Source organism: Choloepus didactylus, chromosome 4, assembly GCF_015220235.1.
Source record: "Choloepus didactylus isolate mChoDid1 chromosome 4, mChoDid1.pri, whole genome shotgun sequence".
NCBI lineage: Eukaryota > Metazoa > Chordata > Mammalia > Pilosa > Megalonychidae > Choloepus > Choloepus didactylus.
Window position 1 is genome coordinate 100,260,923 of NC_051310.1, and position 26,679 is coordinate 100,287,601.

A 26,679-nucleotide genomic window follows, 5' to 3' on the forward strand; every position below is an offset into this window, starting at 1 on the left:
CACCAATATTTCTATTCTACAGTTGAGAAAAGCAAGAGTGCCACCATTCCAGACCAAGCCACCACTATCTTCTCTTGCCTGGATTTCTGTAGCAGTCCCCCTTCTTGTCCTCCTCCAGTTTATTCTCCACTTAACTGCTCGAGTGATCTTTTTTTTTTTTTTTTTTTTTTTTAATCTTCATTTTATTGAGATATATTCACATACCACGCAGTCATACAAAACAAATTGTACATTCGATTGCTCACAGTACCATTACATAGTTGTACATTCATCACCTAAACCAATCCCTGACACCTTCATTAGCACACACACAAAAATAACAAGAATAATAATTAAAGTGAAAAAGAGCAATTAAAGTAAAAAAGAACACTGGGTACCTTTGTCTGTTTGTTTCCTTCCCCTATTTTTCTATTCATCCATCCATAAACTAGACAAAGTGGAGTGTGGTCCTTATGGCTTTCCCAATCCCATTGTCACCCCTCATAAGCTACATTTTTATACAACTGTCTTCGAGATTCATGGGTTCTGGGTTGTAGTTTGATAGTTTCAGGTATCCACCACCAGCTACCCCAATTCTTTAGAACCTAAAATGGGTTCTCTAAAGTGTGCATAAGAGTGCCCACCAGAGTGACCTCTCGGCTCCTTTTGGAATCTCTCTGCTACTGAAGCTTATTTCATTTCCTTTCACATCCCCCTTTTGGTCAAGAAGATGTTCTCCATCCCACGATGCCGGGTCTACATTCCTCCCCAGGAGTCATATTCCACGTTGCCAGGGACATTCACTCCCCTGGGTGTCTGATCCCACGTAGGGGGGTCCTCTACACACTCTTAGTACACTTATGTTCCTTAATAAGGTTACTCACAATTTGTCATATATTTAGAAATTACATATGTATATATGTATGTGTTTACTTATTTAAAGAAAAGTCTTGGCGACAAAAGTCGATAGTGCTTTTATGTCCTATTCATCACATCAGTATTTATCTACATTTGGAAGAGAACTGTCCACAGATGAATGACCTGGTAAGCCAGTGTTGGGGTACACAGGGAGCACGTGGCCTGTGCTCTGCTATAAACGCACAGCCACGCGGTGGGGCAGGTTAGTGTGGGACCCTTTGTCGTGAGGATCCCCACCTTGCATCTTGGTTCCAATGTCCTACTCCTGGATGAACTCAGGTTCCACAGAAGTGTTCAGCTTCACTGGAGAACCTGTCCCACGGTTGGGAAAATAATCCTTCGCTATGGACTGTCCCCAGGGATGAGGCCAATTTGGTGTGCCACGCCCATTTGAAGAGCAGATTCTTCCATGCCAGTTGGAAATCTGGCAGAAGAGGAGAAATATTTCTCTTAAGTCTTCCCTTGTTGGAGCATAAGCTGGAAAAAGATGTCAGAGAGCTTGACACCAATGCAGACCAAGCTGACATGATGTTCCCTGAGACCAGCCTGGGGACCGGCTCCTCGGAGGCTGCCTCTGGAGTCAGAGCCTCCTGGATGGGGCCCTGGCACCTGGGACGGCAGGAGGGCTCCTGATGCTCTCAGCAGCTGGGATGGGGTTGGGCACAGCTACTGCCATCACCAGCTGTCTGGCACGTGTCTTACCAAGTGGAAACAATCGAGTGATCTTTTTAATACATAAATCAGAGCTCATGTCTTCAGCTTACTGTGAAGCTAATGAAACTAAAACTTCAGTGCCCTTCTCTCGCTCAGCCCCTTCCAAGGCTCTGGGAGGGACCATCACAATGTGTTCTTATGCTCAGATGTTTTTGTAAAATTGGCAAAAGTAAGATATTTTAACAGCAATTGACAAATATGACTGTTTCCCCACAAACTTCTCCTCTTGTTGGAAGATATTGGAATGATTGTGGGTGTAGTGGAATATATTTATTCATAGTCACTTTCATGTATTGTAAAGTTTATTGTTAACTATCCCAGTGTAGAAATGGCTTCCAGGAAATTTTCTACCACCCATTGTACCAACTCACCTAGTGTCATGACAGGAAGGTGTAGGGACAGAGTTTGTATAACCAAATGAACATCTTTTATGGCGCCCATCATTGGGAGTTTATGGATAGTGGAAGAGAAGCAAGACTTGAAATTTATGGGTCAAAAGCTCATATATGCAAATCCTTCCAATCTTCAGGTTGTAAAATTGTGAGAAACTGTAAAATTGTAAGTTGAAGATTCAGTTCTCATGAATGCCTAGATGAAATGGTAGTTTTCTCCTTTACAGAAATTTCCCCCAATTTAACATTAACCCAAAGACTTTATATGGCATAACCAAAATTAGTTGTGAAGCTGAAAGAAACTTTTCTAAAATATCATTAATAAAAACCAAATTTTGATCAAACATGTTGCCCAATTCTCTTTCCATAGAAGAGTTCTTACAAATGATTGTCATATAAAGGGTATGCAGTCAAAAAAGTAGGAAAAAGGGTATTACATAACTGTATTATATTTTAATCAAAATATTATTTTCTAAATATTGTTGTATTTGTGGTATTTTCCAGCTTTTAAAAAAATTTATTGTTGAGATTTTTTTCACTCATCATAAATAGCTGAAGATATTTCATATTTGTTGTATTCTAATTTCATATTTGTTATTGTATTCTTTTGCTTAAAGAGGACCCCAACCCCTAAATAGTATAATCTTCAGCATAAAAAACTTGATTGGCTCTTTCTTTCCATTGTCCTTGGAATAAAATCCAATCTCTCCATTCTGACCTACAACAACAGCCCCTCACCCCACTACTTCCTCCTTTCTTCAAGATATGCCATACCTGACTCCTCTTTGTTCCTCCCTCCCTACCTTAGGATCTTCACTCATGCCTTCCTCTCCATCTGGAATGCCTTCCCACCACATTCTGCACAGCTGGCACTTTCTCACCATTTCAGGAGAAATTTTCCCTGCCCCTTCTCTCACTTTCTATTTTCTTCTTCCATAGTTCTTACTGGAATCTGAAATTGCCTTGTTTTCTTGACAATTTCTTCTGCCTTCTTCCTCTAGGCAGTGAATTCCACAAGGGCAGGGTCATTATCTATCTTGTTCACTGTGTTATCCTTAGAACCTGGCCCATAGTAGACACTCAAATATTTGTTGAATGAATGAATGCATGCTAGAAAGTGGATTCAAACTCATGTTTATCTGACACCAAAGACCAAATGTTATGCACTTTCCAATATGCCATGAACTTCCTGTATTTCCCAATCTATCATTATCACAGAGCATTGGAAAGATCAGACCTGTGTCAGAAGTAAAACAATTTCAACTCTGGGTCACCAAAGACTGGGGCAATCAGATAAAATCAAGGATCAAAATATCCTTTTCCATACAGGTGATTTCAAGTATTCTTTAGTTTTCAGAAAATTGAAAGCACATGTTGGGAATTGAATCATGTCCCCACAAGAGGCATGTTTAGATCCCAACCCCTAATCCTGTGGGTGTGGACCCATTGTAAATAGGATCTCTTGAAGATGTGACTTTAGTTAAGGTGTGGGAGGCCTAACTGAATCAGGTTGGGCTTTAATTTTGATTACTGGAGTCCTTTATAAACAGAATGAAATTCAGACAGAGAGGCAGAGCAGTCACAGGGAGTAGGGAATCTGGAAGTGAAAGAAGATGCCACCATGTGCTTTGCCACGTGGCAGCGAAGCCAAAGAACCCCAGACATTGCAGGCCAGCCAGATGATACGGATCCCAGGAGGAAGCAAGCCTTCTGTGCTCTGAAACCGTGAGCCTCTAAATGCCAGTTGTTAAGCCAACCTATTGTATGGTATTTCTACTGGCAGCCAGGAAACTGAAACAACACTTAAAATTAATCAGGCATGTTGCAAAACAGAAAGAGATGGGTCCTATATTGGGTGAGGCAGCTGAAATGATTATCAAATGATTTCCAGTTGAGAGAGATTTGGATCAGGTGGTTTAAATTAAGTCAAAGCTAATTCTCTGGAGCCGTCAATGCCATACATCACTCTACCCTTCAGAGGGAGCTTTGTTGTATTGCTAGTATGCTGTTCATCCGGTCTTGCTTCTTAATCCATATAGAAATCTTGGCATCAATGAGTGTTCCACAGGAAACGAAGCAAGATGAGTAAGTGCACCCTTGCTAAATAAACTAAAGCAGTGGATGATTAAAGGAGCAGAGATTCCCAACTTTGTTAGAGAAGCAGCTCCATTTTGGTTTTATTTTATCCTTTCTCCCTAAAAGCATTATGTGGCAGTTAAATTACAAATGGAAATTAAATATATTTAATTTTGAATTTTTTTTGCTTTTGAAGATTAGAATTTTGGAATATCTCTTGATTTAAGTGGGAATAACCTGGGAAAAATTCAACTGTAATCATTGAATTAAACTCTAAAAAGTGGCAGTCTTCCTGATATATAGTCACTAGTTTCTGGAGAATTTGTTGTTTATAGCTGAAATATAATTTGTCCTTTAAACTCGCTTTTGGTATAGTAGTAGGTGTCTAAAAATGTCCAGACTAGATATTTCTATTCTGAAATAGAAAGCCTGAGTGAAAGACAGGCTATGTACTTCATTAGAATATTTAAATTCTATTTTTTTATGCAGAGTTGAACATTTTTATCTTTTTTTCTTAGAAACTTAGATTCTGGTTTATTGACAAATGATTTTTTATTTTGCATACTTTACATAGGATCACTCAGGAAAAAATTTTAAAACATTTCTATGGAAGGATTTCAGTTGCAGATTCATTCTTTGTTTTACATTTTGTTTATTTCACTCAGCATCAAAATACTATCCATACATTGTGATTGTTTGATCTGTCTCTAATTTCTTCCAACCTATAAGTTCCTCTTCTATCTCTTCTTTTTTCTCCTTGAAAATTTTTTTTTATTATAGAAGTAGTAAAACATGCATAAAATACAGAGATCCCATATACCACCCTTTATTAACACCTTGCATTAGTGTAGTACATTGATAAAAGAACATTTTTATAGTTGTACTATATTTTTGTTTTAGGGTTCACTGTTTGTATTGTACAGTCCTATGGATTTTTAAAACAATTTAATACAATTGTGTCTCGAAGACATTAAAATAAGTTTCTTTCTTAAATTTACAATTTATGTAATTTATGGAGAATGGATCATTTAACACAATAAATACTTATATATTGCTGATAAGATATGCTTATTTAATATACAAACATTGGGATTTTGTGTATTAAATAATTGCAAACCTGCTGAAGGAATTTAGCTACAAAAATTCATATTTGTCTTTAAAATTCTTTCATGATGTGACTCATCACTCCCAAATTCAAAAGCTTTTGACATTTAGGGAATACGGGGATCTTATATTGCACTTTCTTAAGGTGGAAAACAGTGCTTTCATTTATTATAAGAGCTGGTATTTGACCACAATAGCCTATAAGTTGCTGTTTGTGGCTGAGTTGCCATTTCCTTACTAATTTATGTTTTTCTATTGGTAATTGGGTCTGTGACATTGTGTTTGTGCCGGTTTGAATGTATTGTGTCCCCCAAATGCCATTATCTTTGTGGTCTTGTGGGACAGACGTTTTGGTGCTGGTTAGATTTGCTTGGAATGTGCCCCACCCAGCTGTGGGTGGTGACTTCGGTGGGATACTCCTATGGAGGTGTGACCCCACCCATTCAGGGTGGGCCTTGATCAGTGGCACCATATAAAACATGCTGACTCAAAGAGACTGAATGGAGTGCAGCTGTGAGTGATGTTCTAAAGAAGAGCAAGCTTGCTAGAGAGGAATGTCCTGGGAGGAAGCCATTTTGAAACCAGAACTTTGGAGCAGACGCCAGCCACGTGCCTTCCCAGCTAACAGAGGTTTTCCGGACGCCATTTGCCATCCTCCAGTGAAGGTACCCGATTACTGATGTGTTACTTTGGATACTTTATGGCCTTAAGACTGTAACTGTATAGCCAAATAAACCCTCATTTTATAAAAGCCAATCCATCTCTGGTGTCTTGCATTCTGCAGCATTAGCAAACTAGGACAGATTTTGGTACCGAGAGTGGGGTGCTTTTGCTGCTGAGTTTGCAAATACCAAACATGTTGGAACGGCTTTTTAAGTGGATAATGGGGAGTTTCTGGAAGAATTGTGAGGAGCTTGATAGAAAAGGCCAAAACTGCTTTAAAGACACTGTTTGTGGAAATATGGACTCTAAAGATACTTCTGACGAGGCCCTGAACAGAGATGATGAATGTGTTGTTGTAAACTGGAAGAAAGGCGATCCTTGTTTTAAAGTGGCAGAGAATTTGGCAACATTGAGTCCTGGTGTCAGATGGAAGGAAGAATTTGGAAGCGACAACCTGGAATACTTAGCTGAGGAGATCTCCAGACTACGTGTGGAGGAGGTACCCTGGCTTCTCCTTGCAGCTTATAGTAAAATGCGAGCGGAGAGAGATAAACTTAGAACTGAACTCTTGGGTTCTAAGAAACCAGAAGCTGATGGCTTGGAAAATTATGAGCTTCCAGGGGGTGGAATCCCAGAAGCTACAGCCCAATGTGAGGACGTAACCAAACATGGAACCCAGCTGCCATATCAGTACAAGCCAAGATTGGAGATGGAATTATCCAGAAAGGATTTGTGGAAAGTCCTATTGTCTGATGGCTTTGACCCCTGCATGCTTCATGCAAAGCCAACGGAATTTTTGCGAGAACTTTATAGACAGAGCCGTTGCCAGTCTGGACTGAAGGAGACAGACAAGGAACAAATTGCGGGAAAATTTTCTTCAAACACAGAGCCATGGAGGTTGAGGTCTGGAGTCAAGAGGCCTTGGGCTGGGAGAGTGGAGCAGCCCACACGCATGGAAAGGGTGAGTTTGCCCCGGAGGTCGAGGGTGGGCATTCCACCTCGATGCTCTGGAAGAGTTTTGCCACCCGAGGTCCCAAGGAGGGTGGAGCACATTCCCAGGGAATTGGGGAGAGCCTGGCTGCCACCACACTGTTCTGAAGGGGTTGAGCGTGTGCCCCGGAGATGGAAGGGAATCCGGGAGCAGCCCCGATGTTTGAGGAGGGTGGGGCCGAGAAGGTGGTCTCCCCAATGTGTGGGTATGTTGGAGCACTCACCTAAGCGTTTGGAGAGGAAAGGGCTGCCGAAAAGGCCCTTAGGAAGGGTTAGGCTTCCACTCTCTCAAGCCCCAAGGATGCAACATTGTTCTGTAAATGACTCTGAGACTTTGAAATCTAATGGAGTTTGTCCTACAGGTTTTAAGAACTGTTTTGGTCCTGTTAACCCTGTTTTTCTTACTGTTTCTCCTTATGGCAATGGGAATGTTCATCCTATGAATGTCCCTCCTTTGTATACTGGAAGCATATAACTTGTTCTAAGTCCACAGATCCAAGCTAAAGGAAAAGTATGCCTTAGGACTGACCACGCCTATATTTGATTTTGATGGGATTTTGTACTTAACTTTTGTTACTGAAATGGTTTAAGTTTTTGTGATATTGTGATGAAATGAATGTATTTTGTATTTGGAAAGATAATGTCATTTTTGGGGTCCAGGGGGTGGAATGTGCCGGTTTGAATGTATTGTGTCCCCCAAATGCCATTATCTTTGTGGTCTTGTGGGACAGACGTTTTGGTGCTGGTTAGATTTGCTTGGAATGTGCCCCACCCAGCTGTGGGTGGTGACTTCGGTGGGATACTCCTATGGAGGTGTGACCCCACCCATTCAGGGTGGGCCTTGATCAGTGGCGCCATATAAAACATGCTGACTCAAAGAGACTGAATGGAGTGCAGCTGTGAGTGATGTTCTAAAGAAGAGCAAGCTTGCTAGAGAGGAATGTCCTGGGAGGAAGCCATTTTGAAACCAGAACTTTGGAGCAGACGCCAGCCACGTGCCTTCCCAGCTAACAGAGGTTTTCCGGACGCCATTTGCCATCCTCCAGTGAAGGTACCCGATTACTGATGTGTTACTTTGGATACTTTATGGCCTTAAGACTGTAACTGTATAGCCAAATAAACCCTCATTTTATAAAAGCCAATCCATCTCTGGTGTCTTGCATTCTGCAGCATTAGCAAACTAGGACAGTGTTATATGTATGCTATTATTAAATCATTGGATAGCTCTGTTTTTTATGTAGTTTATATTTTTGTGGTATTTGATTTTATGCACAACTATTTAGTTATTACAGTCTAATAAAAATATGGCCAATTAATTGTACTTTCACATTTTGATTATAGTTGTTGAAATAACTCTTGAAAGGGAACTTTTTATCTTTTTTTGAAGGATTGAGTTTTAATAGTCTATCAATACTTGCTTTTTTCCTTTAATTTCGAGAATGCATTAATTTCAGCAGTAAAATTGACAGCATCCATTTTTATGTTTAATTAACTTTTCAGTTTGGCTTTCATCTTAAAGGCTCAAAGCAGCATTTATCACCAAGCCATAATGAAAGTGCTGAATGGAAGATTCAGAGGATCTGCTTAGCTCTGAATTTAGCTCAGCTGACCCCATTATGAAAAAGAAAAGTCCACAACACCATTGATACAAAAGAGGACTCATTAGACCACACCACTCACAAATTACAATGTTTACTTTTGATTTCTGTTGTATATTTGGCCTCCTAATTTCCTTCCCAATCACTCTTTTTTAACTCCAAAGCACCAATTGCCTTTTGCTTACAAGTTTTTTGAATACAGAATTACATCAGAGAATAACAGCTACACAAATAACAATAGCTACCATTTAGTGAACACTTATTCACAGCACTAAGGGCTTTGCAAATATTATCTCCTGCAAAGCAGGTATTACTGTGCCATTTTAAAGATTAGGAATGGGGCTTAAAGATAGAGATTAAGTTTAGTTTAGCCAATGGTTAAGTCTTTGAAGTCAGGCCACCTGGGTTTGAACCCTTGTTCCATCATTTTCTAGCCCACTAACTCTTAGATCTTAGGCAAACTATTATTAATATTCATTCATTCATTCAACAAACATTTTTTGAGCATCAACTGTGTGCTCAATAAATTGGGCATATCCTGCTGAATAAAACAGAGAGCTGCTGTCCTTCTGGAGTTGATTATCAATAGGGGGAATCAGAATACTCTAAAGAATATGTTATTACAAATTGTGACAACTGTGATGAAGGAAGAGAGTAACAGGCAAAGAAAATGGAGAGCCCAATTTAGATAGAGTGGTTTGGGAAGGCCTCTCTCAGGAGGTGACAATTAAGCCTCATCCAGAAGAAGGAGTAGGAATTTGTTTAGGCAAAGGAGGGGGGTGGGGGGTGGGGGTGGATATAGTCTAGGCAGAGGAAACAGCATATGCAAAGGCCATGGGGTAGGAATGTGCTTGGTGGTTCCAGGGACTAAAGGAGACCAGTGAGGCTGGAACGTAATTTGCAAGGGGGAGATCAGTTATGTGGAGTTAGGGCAGTAGGGGCCATTCTAAGAATCATGGTAAGGGCTTGAGGTTTGGCTTATGTTTGAGAATGATCACTCAGGCTGTGGTCTGCTGAATGTGCTGGAGGGTGCAGGGAAGGAGATCCAGTTGAGACCCGGGAGTCTAACCTAGAGAGAAGCAGGGATTTGACCATTTGAGGTAGGAGTGGAGAGGAGGAGTAGAATATGGATTCAAGATCAATTCAAGATAAGGTTGAATTAGACTTGGTGGGTGAAGTAGAGGGGGGAAACAAGGATGACTTCCAGATGGTTAGCTTGAGTAATTAGTTGGTGATACCATTGAGATAGAAAGACTAGGAGGACAAATTGGTTTGGAACATATTAAGTGAAACGTCTGAGTGATGATGATGTCAAGTAGACAGATCTACTGGAACGCAGAGGTGAGATGAGTACCTGGAGTATGAATCTGGGCATTGTCTTTAAATGGATGGTCTTTAAAGCTGGGGAAATGGGTAAGATCACCTGGGGAGGGAGTATACAGAGAGAAGCTTTGAGCCTGTGGAATTCCAACATGTAGAGGCTGGGTGAAAGAGGAGGAAACTGCCAAGAGCAGGGAGGAGTGGCACAAACAAAACAAGGGTAATAAAAGTACCTCCCTTGTAATACTGCTTGAGATTAAATGAGTTAATATATTAAAAGTGCTTCACTTATTACATTCCCTAAGGTTAACTAACATAATACTTATTAAATCCCACTTTCTATGGCACTTCCTATAACTGGCTAGTGGATTTTTTAAAGATCAGTAAGACATAGACCCTGGGCCTAGGAGCTCGTTATCTGATAGAGGGCATAAGAGTTACAGAGAAATAATGTATTGAGAAATACAACAAAAGGTGGGAATTAAGGAATAAAACTAAAGTGTTCTGGGGGTTCAGGGAAGGAAGATAGCTGTGGTTGGAGGGGGGACCAGGCTACCCTTCATGGGGCAAGTGATATTTGGGGTGGGCCTTAAAGAAAGGATGGGTTTGGATATTCAGAGGAGAGAAGGAGCAGGATGGGCTAATGCAGGAAAGAGTGCTAACAATTTCACAATCTTCAGAGGAAAACATGGTCTCTGGGCTGTAGTACACTGTAAAGACTTTGACCCTTTTTTGTTAAATCTCAGTGAGTTGGTAGACCAGATGCTACTTCAGGGGAATTTTGTGGATGGTGGTATCATTTGAGCTGCTGGGGTCTCCTAGCAGTGTGAAGATCCCTGTTATCAGAGGCAGGTGCAGCCTCTACAGCCAGCAACCGCGAGTAATTGGCCTTCTAGAAAAAACATCCAAGATGCATAAATTAAGCTATGATTATTTGCAAGGATTTTAAAGTGCCCAACAAATTACACACTTTGCCTTTCACTTAAAAACAATACCACCAATTAGTAGTGTATTTCATAGATTATGTAAATAACTTCTGTTCTCATGGTTATTGATACAACACTCCAGGGAGGTCCAGGAATTCCAATTATACTTGCTGTGGCTGAAGTAATAACCATTTAATTCTAATTTTGCCACTGACAGGTACCGTGACCTTCAACAGTAATTTAAGCAGGCTGTTTCAAATCCCCTCGCTGTAAAAGTGGAATAACTACTTTCTCCAAACACTGTTAGGATGAATCGCATAAGCGTCTATAAGCCCCATAAATTCTTTGGAGCAAAATATAAATTTGCAATAAAGGAACTATAAGAACTGTCTTTTATTCCGTGAATTAATGACTAATCTGGCTATCAATGTATGCGTCCCTTTCTGTGGACCCTTTCTTCAAGCTCACTGGATATCGTTTCCATTTGCCTGGTTGTGTCTTAATGGAATTTTGCTGTTCAGATATTTTGCAACCAGGGTTAGTTTTTAAACAGATTCACCAATTCTGGAGTTTGGAGTGAAATTTCTGCTCATGAGTCAGAGGTGTCAACTCCATAAAGCTTTCTGGGAAGAGTCTCTGGCACGCTTTGTCACTGAAATTTAAGGATATTTTGCCTCAATCTCTTCAGCCAAATGAAGCTTTCTAATCAATTAAGAACAGAGGGGATGCAATATAGGTCTTAGAGGATTTGAGACAGGATTCCAGCAGTCAGCATCAATCACCGTCAGAGTTGCTAAGTGTCTGTGGCAGATGGAGTCACTAATATTTACAAATATTAATTGATGGCAACGCTCTCCGCATTGCCCACTTTTGCAGCTGTGCACGTAATTTCTGTGGTGGGTTAAACTCGCAGAATGAGTGTTGGAGCTGGACCTTCCGTGTCCTCCAGTTTATCTGCCTCATTTTGAGGACGAGGAAACAGGCTCCAGAAGGACAGTGACTTGTCCAGGGTCACCTCGCTGGTCTAGAACACACGCTCCCATAGCAGGCCTGAGAGACAGGGAGGCTGCGACTGGTGCCTTCCTGGTAAGAAAGGAGTGGAGAGCGCTGCAGCCTGGAGCCTAGAGCAGGTCCGCTCCCAACAACTGTTATTTCGTCTTACCCTCCAGGTTGTTTTCTTTGCAACTCTTATCACAACTCGGAATTATTTTATTATAATGCTTACTGTTTTTCTGTCTGCTAGGTGCAGTCTGGTCCGCTTGGTGCTGAGCACAGAGCAGACATTAATTAATGGTAGTTATTCTGAGTATGCACTGACTTGCTCAAGGTCACCCAGAGGAGCCGGAGTCTGAGGACAGGACCAGGCGTGGAAGAGGCGGAGCTAGGAGCAGGCGTGGAGGGACAAGAGGCGGGGCCTGGAGCGGACTAGGCGGGGCGGGATTGTGTGGAAAGGGCGGGGTCAGGCGGAGGCGGGGCCGGGCAGAGCGCGCCACGAGGCGGAGAGGACTGCCTCGGAGCTGGAGTGGCTACTCCGGCCTGAGCTGAGGGCTGAGGGGCCCTTCCGCAGCGTTTCTCTCCCTCCGCGCCCACCCACAGCCTCTTTCCACCGCCCAAGCGTGCGCTTTCCGCCAGAGGCTCTTGGCGATGGCGGCGCGGGGACCACCCGTCGGGCCGCCTCCAGAGTCCGGACCCGCGGTCCTCAGCTCCGGGCTCCGCTCGCTGCCCCTTCTCCTCCTCTTTCAGATGGTCGTGGTGCTCTGGGGTCCGGCCACCGCGAGGGGCGGCCCTCCTGGAGGTGAGTCCGGGCCGCGGGAGGGGTGGGTCCCGGGCGTTCCCGCGCGGCGCTCCTCGCGGGGTGGGGGGCGGCCTGGACCAGCTGCTCCGGGGGCCGGGAGAGCCGCGAGGGAACGGCCCGCACCGAAGCCTTGCTGGGTAGGTCGGGTTTTTTTTCCCCTGGGGATCTGGCGTGATTCAGTTTAAATGCACAAATCTGCTCATTTAATTGCAGAGAAAAGTCTGTTCTTTGTTCCGTGACCTGCATCACTGGAGACTGCTGGATGCCTAGTACATACTTCCATGTAACTTTTTTCATGAAAGATGCCATCGTTATCCAGCAGGGCTTTCCTTTTGTAGTAGCAGTTGGGCTTCCCCCTTTGTTACTTTCTTCGCAGGAAGGAATGGAGGCTCTTTGGGTTTAATACTAGGGATTGCGAGTTTATCTTCTCGCTACCCCCAGCATTTGAAAATCTTTTACCTATGCCCGAGGATGAAATGTGTTTGTTGTAAAAGCTGGGCTAGTCATTTGCATCCTAAGTTCCTCAGCTTCTTAAAACAGTGAATTTTTTCAAACTACTGTATGTCAAGATGATTTGGGCAATTAAAACTACAGAAGAAATGCTTAGTACTTCAAATTTCAAGTGCATTCAAAAGTTTGAGAGACAGTCTTCCCAGTACCTTGAAGAAAAATACTACCGTTTATCGAGCACCTATGGTGTATATCGAAAAGGAAAGAATCCTTTGAGAGATAAAAGCAGAAGTTCACTACATCAATGTTTCACTTTTTATGCGTGTGTTTCTTTAAAAGAGGAAACATTGTTTGGGTATGAGAAGGACCTTTTCTTCTCTTTCCTTCCTTAAGATTTTTAAATCATGATTCCTGATTCTAGGAGGTAATAACTTTGACGATGAGAACTACTTACTGCAGGAGGGGATTTTTAACTTAAGTGTATTGCTTAATATAGCCTGAAGAAAAATCATGTAGAGATTGATTTAAACAAATAAAGCCCCGTGCAGAGGAAGTCATGGTTTTAACATTTCTTTCTTTGGAAATGTGGATAATAACAGTTTTCCTCTCAGAATCATTTTCTGATTAAATAATATATTTATAATGCTAGGCACAGTGCCCGACACTCTAGAAAATGGTAGTTCCCCACCCTTTTGATGCAGCTGGAACGTTTTTGAATGCAGATCTTTATTTACCTTAATAAAAAGCAAGCATTAAGTGGTATAAATAGCTATTTCTGTTCATGGGTGATGTTCAGTGTTCTACCAGAGTTTATTGCTTCCTCCTTTCTGCCTTTCTCTCTACAGACTGCCTCTCATAATAACCATCACATTGTATTACATGTATATGTTTTCTTTTGTAATATGTTTGTGAGCTCCTTAAGAACTGGGATTGTGTCTCGTTTATCTTTGTATCCCCAAGACCTAGTTTATTGTAGGAGCCCAATGAATATTTGTGGAATGAATGAATAGAACAGTAATTACTCTTTGGATATTAGTTTCCTTCTTTGTAAGCTGAGAGTTTATTAAAGCCTCCCCCTTCCAACTCTAAAATTCTAAGATTCTTTATGCTTTTAATAAGTGATCACCTTGAAGAACAAAGTAATACTGGATGATGATGGAATTGCACTCTTGCCCCTTAATGTAATTATGCTTTTGTGTGTAAATGCCTTTTGATTCAGGGTGGCATAAAGAGTACTGTCTGGGAGTCAGGAGATCTGTCACTAACTTGCTGTGTCTCCTCCAGCAGATTTCTTGACCTTGCTGATCCTGTATGTCTTCCTCTTTAAAATGAGAGGGTATAGCAGACTTTTTTAGGTACTTGCAACTATAATTACTTTTATGTTTTCATTTATTGTTTTCATATTTATTCTAGATTCTAAATAATAACTCTTCCTTATGGTTTTTGGCAAATTCAATCTCCATGAAAAGACAATGTGCAGCCTGCCAGCAGCCATACCCATTTGACTAATGGAAGGTCACAGACCTGAAGAAGGTGACTCAGGAGGCAATTTTGTCTGTATTAAAGTATAGATAATTAACTAGTACATTAAAATAATACAAGCCTTTTAAACTGTGACCTAATCGATTTATAGAAATTAGGTAATCATTAGCCATTTCTTAGCCATGTGATGTTTTAAATGGCTGAAACTTTATTTTTCACATGTGTAGTAGCTGAGTTTTGTTTCATTCAAAGGAAAATAAAATAATTATTTCATAGAAAATTGGCGCTATGAAATATTTCTTCTCACCTTTAGTCATTCTCATTAACATTTTCAGAAGTTAACAGAAATAGACACATAGTGTATGTCCTCTCTACCTTTGTTATGATTATATCTAAAAGGATCTCCAGGTGCCTCTGGTACTTAGATAAACTTTTTGCACAGTTAAATTTGAAATTAAAAATTATTTTAGTTTGCTTGTAAATACCAAACATGCTCTTTGAGCTAGACTGTGAGCATATGGAAGGGTGGGTTTTATTCATCTGTGTATCTCCTGATAGTCACAGATGTACCTGAGTTTATGAATGTAGCCTCTGGATGGAACTTTGAAAAGCTTTTCAATTGTTTGTCAGAATAGGGATTTTTTTCAACCTATAATCTATAAATTAGATGTAGCAAGTAATCTTTTGTAATTAGGATATGAGATTTAGTACAGTAATTTCAGTACAGAACATTTTTCTTCTAATACCATTATTCTCCCTTAAGAATTGGAATTAAACTATTTCTGATGATGTTTTAAGTTTACTATTAAATAAACATATCTCGACAATGAATTAAATATTAGAATAATTTTTGAAAGAAGTTCAGAATATGTTTCTTTAGATGTCTTCTCCCCATAGCCTAGGCATAGTTTTATAATGACGGTAGGATAAAAAAGATTATTTTTAATGGTCCTTTTCTGCTCTAAAATTAATTTACATGTTTTGTTTCCGTTTTGGGGAAACATATTGTTTCTTCTATTGTGCTTATTTTAGTGATTTCATGTTCTTTTCCTCTAAAGTAGAATTATAGAATATAACGTTTTACCAGGAAAAGTAAGGGTTATATACGAATATTTGAATTCTGACAAAAAGAACAATATGGACTTTTGATAGATTTATTTCTTTTTATTTTATGGTTAACAGTATATATGAACTTGGGAAAAACTGTTTTTTTTTCCTGTAGGTCAGAGTTTCTCAATCTCTGACATTTATAATTCTTTGTTGTGAGGAGCAGTCCTGTGCACTGCGGGATATTTGCTGGTGTCCTTGGCCTCTATCCACAAGATGCCAGTAGCAATCGCCCTACTCCCCACCCTGGTCATGACAACAAACAATATCTCTGGACACTGCCAAATGTCCCCTAGGGGACAAAATTGCCCCCCCCCCCCAACACTGTTCTAAGTCTTGTACAGCAGAGCTTCTCAAACTTTATGGTGCACACACATCCCCTGGGGATGTTGTTAAAATGCAGATGCTGATTCAGTAGGTTAGAAGTAGTGCCTGAGAGTCTGCATTTCTTACAAGCTCCCAAGTGATGTGGACTTTGAGTAACAATGATGTAGATAATTCCCCTTTCACATCAATTGGGTGAACCCTCAAGGAGATTTGATGAAAGTAATTATGGAAGTAGGGAATTTATAATGAATTATAGCACAAACAACTAAGAAGAATAGAAACTAAGAGGAAAAAAAAAGTACTATCTCACCATCCTCACAAAGCAGCTGTTTTCACTTTTACTTATTTCCTTCCAGCCCTAAGTATTCATTCGATAATTGGACAGTTGTAAAGAGGAACTTTGCAAGAATCTTATCAAGATCATAAGGGCTATAGTGAACTGAGGCAACTTCATGTACCATCAGGTATTTCATTTCATAATACTGTGAATCTTCTAGCTCATAATTCATATTTATTGCAGCTTGTGAACCATGCATTTACTTGATCTGATAAGGCTCAACCTGTGAAAAAAGTATACAAGTTTTCTCTTTCCTTGAAAACTATTGACTGGACCTAAATTTAACACTGTTTAAGAGTCATTTTCTTGCTACGAATGTTCTGAAATTCAAGGCAAGATGATAAATTAGGTTTCCTAAGGCATATAGGTTGCAGAGAAACTTTATCCTGTAATTCTGTGATAAAAACATAAAATATAATGAAAATCCTGAAATGAACAAATAACCTCTGTAATACTTAACGATTGGTGAGCATGCCACATTGAAAATATTGACTATAGTACATATTTCCTCTCATTTACAAGATGGTTGATTATATTCAGGGCTATTGCTTAAAATAGGCCCTCTAGAACTGCTGTAGAGAGGATTGTTTTAAAAAAGGAATCTGAAGAACCTAAGATTGCGGCTAGGTGAGACAGGGCAAAAAAACACCTCCGTGAAAAATACTAGATAAAAGCCAGAAAGTGATCCAGAACACCAGTTCCAGCGATGCACCAGCCAGACAAGGTCTGCTGAATCCACAGGAACTGTGCACTTGGTGAAACTGGGAGTCTGCATTCTGAAATGAGTGAATGAGCTGGGTGAAAGGCCGGCAGCCGTGCTGCAGTGTGGGGAAACCATGGGTTGGCATTTGGAGACGGACTAGTTCCTTTAAAAAAAAAACAAAAAAACCTCGGAGTGCCTGCAGTTACAATAGTGAGAACTGCACAGTGAAGCATGGCAGGAGCGGACTGTGCCAATGTCTCGGTGTCTGGCATGGAGTATAGCCTGCTGCTGATTGTCTCAGGGCCAGGGGGGCAGAGGGGAGCCAGAAAGAGAAAGAAACTGTGCCCCTTGCCGCCATCTCCCTGGCAGGCGGGAGACGCTTCTGCCCGGGGCCCGACCCACAGTCCAGAACCGTGCCAAGAAACACAGTGTGACAGGGAGTTTTTCCCGCAGCACTGCGCACACGCCACAGTATCGGCTGTGGAGAGTGGCCTTTGGTGCACCCGCAGCTGGTTGTCCCAGAGATAGGAAGGCGGAGCTGTGCAAGAAGAGGGAGATTAACATGCCCCATTCAGCCATCTTTGCAGCGGGCTGGGAGTGCCCCTGCACGGCCCGGCAGCCCAGGGCTTCCCTGGTGGGCCGGCGCACACTTGTGATGTGGCACACCCTTCCCTCAGCAGAGGTCCTGGAAGAGCACGGTTGAGAGGGGGGACCCGCTCAGAAATCTCAGGGACCCTACTCAAATGCCAGGGACTTGTGGGTCAGCGGCAGAGGCAATCTGTGGCAAGACTGAAATGAAGGCTTAGACTCTTGCAACAGCCTTAAACCTCCAGGAACACCTGGGAGGTTTGATTATTAAAGCTGCTGTGCCTCCCTAACCACCCAGACACATGCCCCACATCCAGGGCAGATAGCACCAATAACACACCCAAACTTAGTGCACCAGTTGAACCCCACAAGAATCAGATCCCCACACACCACAAAGATAAAGTTGAGGAGAACTGACTTGAGGAGAATAGGAGATTCGCGGACTCCATCTGCTGGTTAGTTAGAGAAAGTGTACGCCACCAAGCTGTAGATCTGACAAATTAGAGATTGGTATTTTTTATATCCTGAAAGAACCCTATCAAGTAAAGCAAATGCTGAGAGGCCAGAAACAACAGAAAAAAAGCATATGATAAAACCAGAGGATATGGAGAACCCAAACCCAAACACCCAAATGAAAAGATCAGAAGAGACACAGTACTTGGCGCAATTAATCAAAGAATTAAGGACAAACATTATGCGAACATGGCACAGGATATAAAGGATGTGAAGAACAGCATGGCACAGGATATAAAGGACATAAAGAAAACCCTAGAAGAGCATAAAGAAGAAATTGCAAGACTGAATAAAAAAAATAGAAGATCTTATGGAAATAAAGTGTGGCCAGATTAAAAGGACTCTGGATACTCATAATACAAGATTAGAGGAAGTTGAACAACGACTCAGCCTCCTCGAGGACCACAAAACGGAAAATGAAAGAACGAAAGAATGGGGAAAAAAATTGAAAAAATCGAAATGGATCTCAGGGATATGATAGATAAAATAAAACATCCAAATTTAAGACTCATTGGTGTCCCAGAAAGGGAAGAGAAGGGTAAAAGTCTCGAAAGAGTATTCGAAGAAATTGTTGGGGAAAACTTCCAAACCTTCTACACAATGTAAATACACAAAACATAAATGCCCAGTGAATTCCGAATAGAATAAATCCAAATAAACCCACTTCAAGACATATTCTGATCAGACTGTCAAATGAAGAGAAGGAGCAAGTTCTGAAAGCAGCAAAGAAAAGCAATTCACCACATACAAAGGAAACAACATAAGACTAAGTTGTGACTACTCAGTGGCCACCATGGAGGCAAGAAGGCAGTGGCATGACATTTGAAATTCTGAGAGAGAAAAATTTCCAACCAAGAATACTTTATCCAGCAAAGTCTCCTTCAGATTTGAGGGAGAGCTTAAATTTTTCACAAACAAATGCTGAGAGATTTTGCTAATAAAAGACCTGCCCTATTTCAGATACTAAAGGGAGCCCTACCAACAGAGAAACAAAGAAAGGAGAGAGAGATATAGAGAAATTTAACAGACATATATAAAACATTACATCCCAAATCACCAGGACACACATTCTTCTACAGTGATCACGGATCTTTCTCCAGAACAGACCATATGCTGGGACATAAAATAAGCCTCAATAAATTAAAAAAAAATTGAATTTATTCAAAGCACAATCTCTGACCACAATGGAATACAAATAGAAGTCAATAACCATCAGAGACTTAGAAAATTCACAAACAACTGAAGGGTAAAAATGAGGGGGAGCTGAAAACATTCCCGGATAATCAAAAGCTGAGGGACTTCATCACCAGTAAATCAGTCCTACAAGAAATGCTAAAGGGAATTGAGCAGGCTGAAAGGAAGGGACACTAAACAATCGACTGAAACCACATGAAGAAAAAGATTTCCAGTAAAGATCACATGGTAAATATAAATACCAATACTACTGTATTTTTGATTTGTAACTCCACTGTTTACTTCCTACAGGATCTAAAATACATGAAGAGTGATGATAAATCATTGGTTTTGGACTCAATGTAAAATATGTAATTTTTGACAAGAACTACATAAAGGTGGGGGAATGGAGGAGTATAGGAACATAGTTTATGCGTCCTGTTGAAGTTAAGTTGGTATCAAAGAAAAACAAGATTGTTTTAGATTTAAGAGGTTAAATTTAAGCCCCACGGTAAACACAAAGAAAGTATCAGAGAATATGACCATAGAGATGAAAAGTAGAGTATGGGTTACGAGAAGTGGGGGAAGGGGCAATGGAGAGTTAAGAAATGAGTGTAGGGTTTCTGATGGGGGTGAAGGGAAATTTCTAGTAATGGATGGTGGGAAGGTGATAGCATTGCAACATTCTAAATGTGATTAATCCCACTAATGGAATGCTAGGGAGGGGTTGGAATGGGAAGATTTAGGCTATATATATGTTTCCACAATTAAAAAAAAAAAAAAAAGGACAGTCTAAATAGTTAATGACAATTAAATGCCAAGGATGATCCTGGATGGGATCTGAGGATGGAGGAGAGGAGGCTCAAAGGGACACAGTTGGGACATAAGAAAGGAAAAAAAGGAAATACAGAATGTAAGCTTTGTATCAATGTTGAATTTCTTGAACTTCTTAGCTGTGCTTAATGAGATTGCATAAAAGAATGTTCTTGTTCATGGGAAATGTATATGTGAATTATATTGTTTGTTCAAGGATGTGTGTAGCTTGCTCTCATGTTCAGAAGACAGAGCAATAGATGATGAGTAGTAGGGAGGGAAGGAGGGAAAGAAAGAAATGGTGTGACAGGATGTTAAAGTTGGTGGATTGGGGTATCGGGAGGGGGTTCGGAGTATGCTGGAGTTCTGTGTATGGGGTTTGTATTGTTTTTGCAACTGTTCTTGTAAGTTTGAATTTATTTCAAAATAAAATTAAAAAAAAAAGGAATCTAAGACACTTTTATCAACCTTTAAAAAGAAACAAGGATACTTAGAAGGGAGGAATAACAACTTTGGGAATGCTTTGATTATGAACTGGGTATATGATATATTACTTATCACTCTTATTAGCCTTCTTCAGTATGTTATCTTATTTCATTCTATGGCATCCTGTGAAAAAGAAAGGGTAGCCTTTTGGCAGTACCTAGCAAAATAAAAAATTTGCATACCCTTGAGAGTTCCACTTCTGAGAGTCAGTGCTATAGAAATGCTTGCATGAGTGTGAAACAAGATATAGAAAGATGCTCATGATCACATTTTTCCATTATGGCATTATTAGAAATAACCAAAAATTGAAGACTGTATAAATGCCCGTCAGTGGTGAAAGCTTAAATAGCTGTGATATACCCATCATGCAGGCTGCGTTCCAGCTGATGAAGAAAGAGATGGAAATGGATAGATAACCTGTTTACATGATATCGTATTGAATGGGAAAAGCAAATTGCAAAACTCAGAAAGAGGAAAACATTTGTTTTTTGTGTGTTCGTGTGCATATTTTATAATGTCTGTACATCAGACTTACCAACAGTTACCCTTGGAGGAGGGGAGATGAGAATTCCCACTCTTTATGTGCTTTCGTGTTTGAATTTTGACAGTAATCATACATTATTTTTGTAATTAGAGCATCATTTGGAGAAAAATAAAAACAATCTAGGCCCTAGTTCCACCTCTGCTGCGTACTACCTACTAATGCTATCCCAGTGCTTCTCAACCAGGGACGAGTCCCCCTCCCCACCCCTTGCCGGGCACATTTGACAATGTCTGGAGATAGTTTTGGTTGTCTTGATAGTTTGGTTGTCACGATGGGGGCAGGGGGTAATCTAATGGGTAGAAGCGAGGGATGCTGCTAAATACCCCACAGTGCACAGGGCAGCCCCGTACAACTCCAGCCCAGAACATCAGTACTGCCAAGTTGAGAAACCCTGTGTTCAACTCCAGGACCGCAGCCACATTCACATATGCAGGCTGTGCATGGGCACCATCCACACTGTGCGGTGTTCTCTGCATGCCATAAAATTTTATAATTATGATGTCGTGAAAGTAAATAAAGGTACATATTTGGTCCCCTGGAAGTAGACACCATATCTTTGTTTTCTGCTGTACCCTTAGCACCGAGCACGGAGGCTGGCACAGAGTAAGCAGGCAGTCAACACTGTTGGATGATTGAATGAATGAATGAATGAATGGATTGACCTAAATATGTTAGGCTCTCATATACCCAAGTTGTAGCAGATGCTAAAGATTTAAGAAGAATTTGTGAGAGAAACTTAAAATTATAGCAGATTCTGTTAATTTATCTACAGATTGGTGAAAGACTGCTAGTATTCATATTTATTCCTGTTTAGCTTCAGAACACCTTGGTTGACTTTTTTTAAGAACCCTCTTTTTTTAATAAGAAAATCATGTTTCTTTGTGGGAAAATGCCAGTAAATCATGGTTCTTTGTGGAAAAATGTCAAATTTTTACTTCCTAGAATTGGTTTTAAAAATCCTTAGCTATCTGTCTTTTTGACTACTGTATTTTCTGGACAACTGTGCTCCATACCGGGTGATTTAGTGGCTAAGACTTTGAAAAAAACATTTTAAACCATTTTAGACACTACCATAATAGTAGGATGATGTACACTATCTCATTTGATCCTCACAGCAGTCTTGGCAGCTAACAGAAGTTATCTTTTTCATTTGTTGATGTTTTTATAATGGAAAAATTCAAACATACACAAAAATGATCAAGTATAATGAACACAGTATTTGCCATCCACTTTTAACAATTACTGACATTATGGCAGCAGCAGTATCCTTATTTTATATAGATTAGAAACTTGAGGCATCTGGAGGTTAACAGCCAATTAGTGGTGCTGAGTATTCAAATTAAGTTTTTCAGCTTTGCAGTTCTGTGTCTTCCTCTTCTCCACACTAATATTAAGGAGCATGTTACATTTTTTTTTTTTTTCTGAAAGTATATGTGGTTTCACTAAATGATTAGCACATGAGATGTTTGTGGTAAATCATTCTCCCAATTCTTCAAACTTGAGACACCGTTAGATTAATAATATTCTGAGTTAAAATAGAATTTGTAAACTCCAAATTTAAATCTTAATGACATTATGCACATTTGTACCTTTTTTCAAGTATTTGACTTAGTTTTTCTCTTGTTAATTGGGGAGTACTTTGAACTACTTCAGAAGAATTTGCCCCATTAATTTTTTTGTTCTTGTCGTATTTTTAGTGCCCTTCACTGCTTGGTTCTCTTTGTTTTTTAGAGATGTGATTTGTGTGGCTATTAGTAGGTTGGTATTCTAATTATTATTATTAGCATTAAAGGATATAGATTTGAGGAAAGTGTTTTATTGAATTGTCACTGCTCTGTGTTGAGAGTGCCCAATGCCACAGATACAGTCTTCCTTTGTGTTTTTTGCGGGGTTCCACTGCCTTGGGTAAGCTGTACTGAGATGGTCTTTGTTGGGCTATGAGGAAGTTTTTAAGTCGAGATCAGTAGCTCTGCAGGCAGTGATTGCTTTTGTTGCAATTTGTGTATTTGCATTTGAGATCTATCAGTTACCACTACTTTAACTGTCACTTGTGGAATAATAAGAAAGGCCCTGTGCTGGATACTTTATATGCACAATTTCATTTAGTGCTCAGAGTAATCTTAAAAAGGAGATACTGTTTTATACCCATTTTACAGATGAAGAAACTGATAGGCAAAGAAGGTAAGTAACTTGCCTCCAGGTCACACAGTAAGCATTGGAGACTGGATTGAACCCAAACTGTCCATCCTGAAATCCTGTGTTCTTAACTAGTATGTTGCACTCGTTTCCTTCTTATTCAAATATGAATAAGGACAAACTCGCTAATTTCAAGAAGCTGAATCTAGTGCCTTATAATCCTAAAGAGCACATTTGTAGGGCTCTTGTGACATTTGCTTCACAACCAGTGATAAAAATTCTGGATAGTCAGAGATAAATGGGAATTTTCAGATGGGACTGGCTCATTTATTCATTCATGTATTTATTCATCAACAACTGAGTACCTACTATATGCCAGTATTGTTAGGTACTGGGAATATAGTGATGAATAAAACACAGTACCTGATGTCATTATTTTACCCCATAGTGGGGAAGACAGACATTAATACACCCATGATTGTATGATTACAACCCAGATAAGGAACATGGTTCTGTGCAGAGGAACCTAAAAGAGACGTTGGGGTCAGTGAACAGTTCCTGATGAAGTGATGCCTGAGTTGAGATCTAAAGGATGAGTGCAGGTTAGCCAGGTGAGGGAGAGGGCAGAAGAACATGTGCCTGGTAGGAGGGGGTGGAGGGTGGTGTGTTGGAGAAGCTGCACTGTCTTTGTGGCTGGAGCAGAGAGCAGAGGGAAGGGCTCTGCCAGAAGAGGCTGGAGGGCACAGACTGCTGCCACACTTTAGCTGTACGAGGTTTGGTCTATCTTAAACATCACAAAGCTACAGAAGGCTTTTTTTAAGCAAGGGATAATGTGATCAGACCTGTGTTTTGAAAAGGTCACTTGGGCATTTGTGCAGAGAACCAGTTGGAGGAGGGCAGAGAACAGGTGTGGAGACCACTTCCAGTAATAGACTCTTGCTCCAGTCCTGGTGAGAATGTGGGTAGCTTGCCCTGGGGTGGTGGTAGAGGGGGTGGTGAGAAATGGATAGATTGGAGAAATATTTGAGAGATAAAATCAACATTTTCCTGATGGATTGGCTATGGAAATGAGTGAGAAGGTGGTGTCAAAGATGACTCCTAGGTTTTTGGATTGTGGAACTAGACAGATAATGGAGCTACTTCCCGAGATGGGAATCACTGGGAGGGGATCGTTTTGGGGAAGATTATAAATTTGGTTTTGCACATGTTGAGTTGCGCTGTCTTTAAGACATCAAAGTGGAGATGGTAAATGGATATTCAGATCTGGCAGAGGAGAGAGGTCTGCATTTGAGATACATATTCTATAAAAACAATCTCTTTTTTTTCCTTTAAGCTTATTTTAGTTGCAGTAATGGCCTTGGAAATGGCCTTTGGGGATTCTATGTTATAAATAGACAGCTATAGTAGAATTTCTTGGATTTCCGTTGCTGAGTATAATTTTATAAGCCTCCTGTGAAATTTGTAAAAATAATTGATGGGTACCCTTAAAAAAAAAATATCTCGTTTGGCAGCATATATACTAAAAAATTGGAATGATTCAGAGAAGAGTAGCATGGCCCCTTGCAAATTTGCAAAGCTTTCCATATTTTTCAAGGAGTAGATTACCATATTCTGGGAAATGTCACCACTGGATTAGCATTTTTTCTTTTTTTTATATTGACTTTCTATGAAAAGAGCATTGATCAATTAAAAGTCCATTTCAACTGAGGAGATCTTGACTCTCTTTTGTGATTTACCACCTGTTAAACCTGTTATTTTGTTTATAATTAATTTTCTTGAATGATCATGTCTTACTTGGATTTTTTAAAAAATGAGATGTGTGGCAGAGATCATATAAGCAGAGATTTTTATTTGCAAAACTTTTCAGCCATACCATTTCTACCAGGAAAGGTAGGAAATATGAGAGACCTCATTTCAGACTTGAAAAGGTGGAGTACGTTAAGATGTGGTTATCACTGTTTCCTGTCTAAAGAGAAGGGGTCCACAGCATTCAGTTGATGTGGTTGTTTGTGTCCTGGGTCTTCTTACTGCCACTTTCAGTTGCTTTCATTTGTTTTGCCCAGATCCTCCAAGGACGTAAAACTTTCCTATGATGCATATAAATGGGAGTTTTTGTTCTGGGAAACAGCTTTACTGCATCTCTTACTGTGCCTGGCCTCACTGGGATCTGGAACCAATAAGAAATACAGCAATGTTTCAGTATTGCTTACCAAGCTGGATTAGGACGGGAGAAAAGCCAAATAAGAGAGAACAGCTCATGCGAGTAAAGAGTGTGCTAAAACTGTCCACCAAGATGTTGCACACCATTTAGACTCTTTGAACCGACAGTAAATCCCTTCATATGCAGTATCACATGAGCAGTCATTCTTTCTCCTGTTTCAGGGGTTATAAATGATCTTCTGGGATTTAATATAAGACTGGAAAATTAAATCATAAGCTGAGTTATGGGCCGGGACTCTCCCCTTGCTGGCATCAGTACTTACCCATTAAGGAAAGAGGTGACTGCAGAAACAAATGAGATGGCCCCCTGCTTGTTCACACGCAGAGGTGGCCTCAGCTCTGCCAAGTCTAACGAATGGTGTTTTCAGAGGAATGCACTCTTTCCAACTGGGCATGCATGCTAAAAACCTATGTTTTCATGGTTTTGATCAGAACACTGAAGACTCTGTGTGTTATGGTAACACAAGGACAACTTTCTAAGCTAGCTATTTATTCTGGGCACTTTGGTGCTGTGACAATATGTTTACATGGAAATAGTCTTTTGGGTAACAATGGTAGATGGCCAAAGCATGCAGCAGTTGTCCTGTATTGCAAATAGGCAAATTCAATACTTTTCTATTGTAGTCTATAGAATTGAATATTTCATTTCTCTAATAGAGAAAGATAAAATTTAAACTATTTTAAGTTGAATTCAAATAAAAGAACTTCACTGGAGGAAAAAAAAATCCCTCCAAAGTAGCAGTTAGATCTGCTTAAGCCAGTAATTTCTGAAAGAATCTGGTTGGTGTTTCTGAAAGTGTGTCCCCAGAACTGCTAGGATCCCTGAGGTCTATTAGATAATCTGCACTGAGATAGTTTTTTCTTGTGTTTATTTTTTGTTTTTTTTTTTTCATTTCATAAATTTTGGGGGAATTTCAATTGTGTTATTAATGTTTGCATTCTTAAAGAGCGTGCATGAATGGCGTTGATTTTATCATCTTAGCTAATAGCCTGTTAATGGGTGCAGTTTAGCTTGGCTTCTCATAACAACATGAGGGTTATTGTGACATTAGCTAACTTGGTTTTTCTTGTCACTATTGTGTTGCTTTATATCCTATTTTATAAAAATGGATCAGTGGCTCAAAACTAGTGATAATAACTAGTGAAGTACAACACAAAATCTTATTATAAATGTGGTGTGCATACAGAATGGAAATTTGTATGTGCCAGGACAAATGAATCTGCAAATGTGATGCTTTCACATACACTGCCGAAAAAATAAAAAAGGAAAGCAAAAACAATATTTGAAACTCAGATCTCACCTTACGTTCCCCAGTACCCAGGGG

At 40.2% G+C, this 26,679-nt stretch overlaps 1 protein-coding gene and 2 pseudogenes across 4 annotated transcripts in view; all 3 read left to right on the forward strand.

The window, feature by feature from the left end:
• Nucleotides 1-12,187: 12,187 nt before the first annotated feature.
• CHRNA5 (cholinergic receptor nicotinic alpha 5 subunit) overlaps nucleotides 12,188-26,679 on the forward strand; it is a 52,577-nt gene continuing 38,085 nt past the window's right edge. For all 4 annotated transcript variants that reach the window (XM_037833303.1, XM_037833304.1, XM_037833305.1 and 1 more), the window contains exon 1: nucleotides 12,188-12,475. In XM_037833303.1, the coding sequence (XP_037689231.1) occupies nucleotides 12,325-12,475 (151 nt within the window). In that variant the 5' untranslated portion in view covers nucleotides 12,188-12,324. The remainder of the gene's footprint in view (nucleotides 12,476-26,679) is intronic.
• LOC119530891 lies at nucleotides 17,113-25,570 on the forward strand (annotated as a pseudogene).
• On the forward strand, nucleotides 24,630-24,724 carry LOC119533566 (annotated as a pseudogene).